Source organism: Phaethon lepturus, unplaced genomic scaffold, assembly GCF_000687285.1.
Source record: "Phaethon lepturus isolate BGI_N335 unplaced genomic scaffold, ASM68728v1 scaffold5664, whole genome shotgun sequence".
Classification (NCBI taxonomy): domain Eukaryota; kingdom Metazoa; phylum Chordata; class Aves; order Phaethontiformes; family Phaethontidae; genus Phaethon; species Phaethon lepturus.
The window spans coordinates 20,991-27,938 of record NW_010532581.1 but is presented as its reverse complement, the minus strand read 5'-3'; the positions used below and the strand labels follow the sequence as shown (position 1 = coordinate 27,938).

Sequence of the window (6,948 nt, the reverse complement as noted above, 5' to 3'; positions counted from 1 at the left end):
ATGCCCACTAAACATCTGCCCACTAAACATCAGGAATAAACTCTATAGAGCTTATTCCTGCTCACATTCTGATAGGTGAAAAGCTGTCATCAATCTCAACCTGAGCAGCAGTTCTAATTCCAAGAGCCCCGAACAGAAACAGAATGAAAATGCATTTCTTTAATCTTTAAGTTATTCTCTTCAGAATAGAATTTAGAATTGCTGAAACGTCACTGCCTGTCCACAGGCTTAATAGAAAAAAATCTGAATGATGGCAATAATATTAATCTATGATGAGCATAAAGATAATTGATTTAAATAGCAAATTTACATACATGCCCACAAATCTTATAGTTCCAGTTCTCAGAGACTGAGAATGAGAAAATGTGAATTCATTTATCCAATAAACATAGCACAGCAAAACTGCTGTGTATTAGATCTGTAGATCACATGTACAGTATATTAAATTCACTTAGTAGACAGACAATTATGTTTCCATGTAAAAGCCATTCTAAATAATAAATAATTAAATATATGTATGACTTGACAAATAATGTGCCAGGATTAAGCAGCTAATTCATATTTAATTCAATAGTTGCTTCCTTGCTAACAAATAGTAACAAATAGACCATTGCATGTTCTCCACCATGATACATTTACTTTATTCAAATTTCCGAAATACATAGATATCTGAACTTTTCAATTAATTTCACCCTGAGGCACTCAAAGCAAGTAATGCATATTACCAGGTAGACTCTAGAAAATAAATCTAGCTTATCTCATTTCCTTTCTCATTGCAAGTCTTTATCCTGAGGAAAAATCAAAATGTCACTGCTCTAAGAAAAATTAAGTTAGTATAAGCTCTCTCTTCATGTACCCCTCTCTGGGCAAGGGATAGGTTTGAAGGTCAGTTCAGTGTTCTCCATCAGTACGAAATCATATCTGCACAGCTGCAGCCTACAAAAGTAGAAAAAGAAAAAAATGTGCACAACAGAAAAAGTTAACTTTAATAGATAAATATTTGAATTACTAAACCTCCAGTATTTACCACTTCTCACAGACGGTACTCAGAACAAGAAGAAATGTCTTGTTAACAGTGGGCCTGAATAATTTATTTTGAATTCCCTAGGTATGAAAGCTTCTCTGCTTTCATTGCACAGAGGAAAGTAGAAAACCACATCATAATACCTTCTAACTCTTTCAGTTGCAACGACAGCACACGTAAGAAAGTTTCGTGCTAGCGAGTAATCTGTCATCTAAACACCTGGAAAACTCAGAACTGCATAATACTACACGAACACATGCAGAGGTCACAAAGGGAGTCACACACACACAAAATCTTACTTTTTGAGGTCAACATAGATACTGGTTCTGCCATTTTAAGGCAAGGACAGGTCATAGCCCTGCCCTTCATGCGCTACTATAGATAGTGATGAAGGCTGGTTTGAACAGGCAAATAACTATAATACCCTCTGATGGCACCCCTGAAGGCATGCGAGCTATGATGCTTATTTTATTTACAATTATCTTCTACATTGCTCTGAACTCACAGATGTGGCTATACAATACAATCCACCTTGGGCTGGGATATAGCACACAGTGAAACACATAAAGAAAAAAGCTTAAGAAAACATTTTGTCAGGCACTTCTGTTGTTGCCCATTAGTGTGAGATTTCCAACCCGTCAAGGCCTCACCTGTCCGTATGCAAAAGGACTATCAGATTTCCATATAAGAACTTGTGGCCCTTTAAGGACCCCATAAAGCTAAGAAAGCAGATTTTATGACTAAGAAGCTCAAGACAAATTCTGGTATTCTGTATAATGCAAAGCATATAATTTCATCCAGTCCTCCATCCATAATTTGTTTTGATTTGAATTTAATGGTTTACTATTACATTATTTTTGTAGAGGGAGAAAAAAAGACATAAAAGCACAAAAAACTGCCAGCCTTTTAAAATTCCTTACAAAAGACCATGAAAGAATTCACAGGACAAATTTCCAACCAGAACAATGTAAGGTTATTATATGCAACCACCTCCTGAGTTGACTTTCAGCATCTTGCATAACAATACAATGCTGTATTTTAGCATATTTGCAAGTTACTTGCAACACAGCAGCACAATGTGTTAGCATAGCCAGTTCTCCAACAGCAGTCGTCACCTGGAAAGGGCTCTATCTAACTACAGAGGATACAAACTGTAACAATGAATACTAGAAATAAAAACATATGGTTTCCAACATATCATATCTCATTTGGAGTGCAATATATCTAAGCTTCTGATTATTGAGTACCAGGAATGGCTCACGGGAGAGTAGCCCTGAGCGAGGTGTAGGTTCTCCAGTTCACTGACAAGGAGTAAAACAAAAATATGTTTTTTTGTTAGGTGAGGCTTTCACAATCCCTCACCCTATGTGGCCTCTCTGCCGTCTACTAAAAAGCAGGGGCATGCCGCACTCTCTTGTTCAGTGGAGGTATTAATAAATTCTTCTTTTTTAATACTTCTATTCTTGTTTTGGTTAAAAAAGTGTGGCTAAAGGTGGCTGGGTTAAGTATCTTTGACACATTCACCTTCCCCATCAATTGAGTTTGAATTGACTGACAAGTTCAAAAGCTTTTTGGGAGAACTGACACCTGGACACACACAAGTTAGGAAAGCTTTCTGGCTCTACAGGTGAGCAGGACTGATTTATCTCAGAGACCAGAAGAAGAGTCTGAAAATTATATGTACCTTTTAGCAATCCCACATTCATTCACACACCATCTGTGTGAATAATGGACCAGCCCATCAGACAATTATCAGTGACATTCTCCAAACCCCCACTGTCTGCTATTAACCCAGATCTGGGGAGACTGAGACACCTATTGTCTTTTATCCCTACACCTGTCTGCTGGTTTTTACCTACTACTATGTTTTATGAATAATTTAAATATTTTTAATGTAATTTCTAGTTGATTATAATGTATTCAAGTAGTTGTAATTATATGTAACTAAATAAGGTAAATATAGGTAGTTATAATTACAATGAGTAATTTATGTAATTACACAAACCAATAATGTTGTAACATCTACATTTAAATTACCTTCACGTGCTGATTCAGCACACTATTTTCCATTGCTATCTGAAAGTATCTAATGTGCCTATATGATCTGATGAGGCTCTGCACAAAGGACTTTAGTGAATCCTATATTAAAGCAAATCAAGTACATCTTACTTTAAAACTAACAAGTCACAAGAAAAGGGCTGTTCATTGAAAATTTTCCTTATTTGCTAGATCATTGTCTGAAAAAGTCCTGAATGCTGATAGGCTTGCATGAAATGTACCTTCTGATTTATCACCATTGGTTTGAGAAAAAAATTGCAACATGATTTACAGCTTTGACTATCTCTCATAACTAAATGCTTTTAAATAAAATCATGACAGTTCACCTGAGAGCTTGAGACTTATGGCCTTCAACAAGTTAATCAAATCTAATGTACATACATTCGGGGGTATAATTTTGATTACTGAGTGTTCTGTTTCTTCCTAAGTCTCTCCCACCCATCTCCTCCTCTTTCCCAGTAAATATGAAATAGTAGATTAATTTAACAAGGTTTCATAATTTTTACAAGGTATCATACACAATTCCTACTAGACTACTATCATATACCAAATCAGAAAGCCTTAAATGTTATTTCTCAAGTTAACAAATATACTGACTTAAGACTTACTCGTATTGTAATATTATTCCCACTCATTACTTATTTGATAACCATTATTAGGTTATATGTTCAATTCTGACTTTGTTGAATCTGCCATTCATATGAAGCAAAAATACATAACAACTCTAAACTAAAATACTCTTGCTACTCCTGGATATTTCTTAACTATTCCAGGTAGTGTGTTATTTTCACCAGATGTAAATGTAAAATTTAATTGCTAGTGCTATAGTACAACTCTGGACATCTGAAAAATGAAAATATGGCAATACTGCTGAAGTATTTAAAACCAGAAATAACTAATAAAAACTTAGTAATGACAATTATCAAAAATGCAGATTATTTCATTTTAAGTGTAGGCAAGCATAGGCTGTGTTTTGGTCTTTTAAAGTGTTTACCTTCAGCAACAAGACCAAAAACAGATTCCAGCCACACAAGTAGCTGAAGTGGTCCATTTCATATCTGGGTTTGAAAAGCTGTGTATGGACACATGATTAAAATCAGAAAAGTGCTTAATAAAATTTATCTTCTGGAAGAATACTTAACCATACAGCTGTAAGTCAGTCTGGTCCACACAAGTGGTCCTTGAAAATCCATTGTGACCAGACAGCAGCAGTAGCCTGCTGTAACACGCAGCATGCATGACATCTACACGTACAAGGGTGCTGTGCACTAAATGTTAATGTACAGAACAGCTCTTCCACGTGACAAATTTGATCCTAGGTAGGATGAGAAGGATATTCATGCATTTAGGAATATGTGATTAAAAAAATCAATAGAGGGAAATACACATTTCTGAGGAAACATCCTGAGCAGTTTAGCTGATACAAACACTTACCTTTCTGGATTATTAAGAGATTTCAACCTCATCTGGAGAATCCTAAGCTTGTGTTTTGGGCCTATTAAAGTCTTCGTAGAAAAAGTCAAGGAAATTTTTGATATTTTGTCAAGGTCTTGGTAAAATCCAGTAAGTATTTTGACTCTTCTATATTGCTGAAAAGTTGAAGCTTCACTGAAGAAAAATATATTATTTCTAGTCAGGGTTTTGTTAGCTGAGTAATATTCATTATTGCTAAGCATTATTATTAAGATCAAAAATCTTGTAAGATGTATTGAGTCTGAGCATTCAGAACAAAGACACCCAGAACTGGATTCAAACCACTACCATGCAGGGACCTGGGGTAGTTCATAAATGGAGAGAGGAACATTTCAGTGTGAGGAACGTTGCCTCTCCATATCCAGGAAAGGAAGCTGTGGCCAAGTCTTAACAACCTCATGATATTCTTTGACTTACAAGTTAACAAGTTGAAAGGTTTAGGAAACTCAGGAAATTAGTCCTATAAAGTGATAAAAAAGATTTAGAGCACAACAAAGCACAACATACCTATTCATCTGTGATTCTACTGTGTTTCCAGAATAATCTGTTATTTTAACTTTAATGAAACCTCTCCTAATGCTTTTATTCCAGGTAGTAATATCCAGCAAGTAGTTATACACTGCAAAAACAAGGAAATAATAAGATTCAAAGAATGACCTCAACAATATACAGTTGTTATTATCATCCTGTTAAAACTATTCACTGGCTGATGATAGGAATAGTGACTCTTTACTTCTGAGTTACCAGTTCAAAACAGAATAAGAAGGCTATTAACAAAAATTAGCTTCTACCTGTCACGGTTTAGCCCCAGCCAGCAACTAATCACCACACAGCTGCTCACTTACTCCCCTCTGGTGGGATGGGGGACAGAATTGGAAGGGTAAAAGTGAGAAAACTCATGGGTTGAGATAAAGACAGTTTAGTTTTATCAGGTAGAACAAACAGAGCAAAACAAGGAGTTCTTTCACCACTTTGCATCAGCAGGCAGGTGTTCAGCCATCTCCAGGAAAGCAGGGCTCTATCACATGTAATGGTGACTTGGGAAGACAGACGCCATCACTCCGAATGTTCCCCCCTTCCTTCTTTTTCCCCCAGCTTTATATGCTGAGCATGACATCATATGGTATGTTGGGGTCAGCTGTCCCAGCTGTGTTCCCTCCCAACTTCTTGTGCACCCCCGGCCTACTTGCTGGTCCTTGACTCTGTGTAAGCACTGCTTAGCAATAATGAAAACATCCCTGTATTGTCAACACTGTTTCCAGCACAAATCCAAAATACAGCCCCATACTAGCTACTGTGAAGAAAATTAACTCTATCCCAGCCAAATGGCTACTTGGAGTTCTGTGTAATTAGTGTACCATTGCCTCCAATTCTTACATGGAGAAGATTTGCATCAGAAAGCTACCCATCAGAACTAGCATGAAGAGTTTGACCTGCCTAAGGAAAAAAACGCAAAATCAAGCCCTAACTAGCACCTTCAGGTTTTGGTAAGCTCTGCAAAGAGGGAATATTTGAGTTATTAGTGTAGCAACACTATCATGTTACCCACAAAAGTGACAGGTCCAGAAAACAGCTGAGGTACATTGGCAGGGAGGGGATAGGAACAGTGTTGGCACAAACTTACATAGGCAAAGTGGGCAGTGAGCTAGGTGTGACCATTAATCAGGTGGTAAAAGCCAAAGAGAGACATTATTCCCATGCCTTGCTTGCCCATCCTGAGCAGGTCCAGCAGTATAGGTACACCAAGCACCCTTCCCTCAGAGAAGTCAACCTGCCAAAACCTCTGTGAGGATACTAGAAAAACTGCATGGGGAAGACTGAGGAAGAGGAGACGGATCTGACTGCTTTCCCATGCTCCAGCCTCTTCTCCCCCTTCCCTGAATGGCCCAAGGCCTCAGGAAAACAAACTGGCTACCTGGGGGCTGGCCCATCACCAATACTGTAACCATGCTATGGTTACTCAGAGGAAACACAACTTTACTACTCCCAAAGTAAGGAAGCCAATTCATACTTTTGTTTTGGAGAGGGGAATGTTGCTTTTTAACATTCCCTCCTAAAACACCAACCCTCACCTCCTATAAAAAGCTTGTCCTGCTTAGGTTTACAGTTTCACTTAGTTTTAAGACCTCTTGTTTATTTCTATTTCCTCATGTTTTCAAATATCTAAGAATTATAATAAGGTTGTAGTTAATAAATACCCTCCTTTTCAGATTGGTTTAGTAGACTCATCTTTCTTCTTGATTTTGCATATTTTACCTTAAATTTATGCCGTCATTACAATGTTCCTTATTCCTCTCCATGCCTCCTTCTATGTTTGGTAATATTTCTCCCCCTCTTTTCCTTCTTCTACCACCCCTGTCCCAGAATACTATACATAACCTTTTCCTTCTGCA

At 37.3% G+C, this 6,948-nt stretch overlaps 1 protein-coding gene across 1 annotated transcript in view; it reads right to left on the bottom strand.

Moving 5' to 3' along the window:
* Positions 1-848: 848 nt before the first annotated feature.
* The window catches only part of LOC104619099 (lipase member H-like), a 19,877-nt gene continuing 13,777 nt past the window's right edge, over positions 849-6,948 (bottom strand). Inside the window, exons 8-10 of the mRNA XM_010284873.1 lie at positions 5,063-5,174; positions 4,517-4,690; positions 849-936 (exon numbers count right to left, since the gene is read on the bottom strand). Coding sequence (XP_010283175.1) covers positions 849-936; positions 4,517-4,690; positions 5,063-5,174 — 374 coding nt within the window. The remainder of the gene's footprint in view (positions 937-4,516; positions 4,691-5,062; positions 5,175-6,948) is intronic.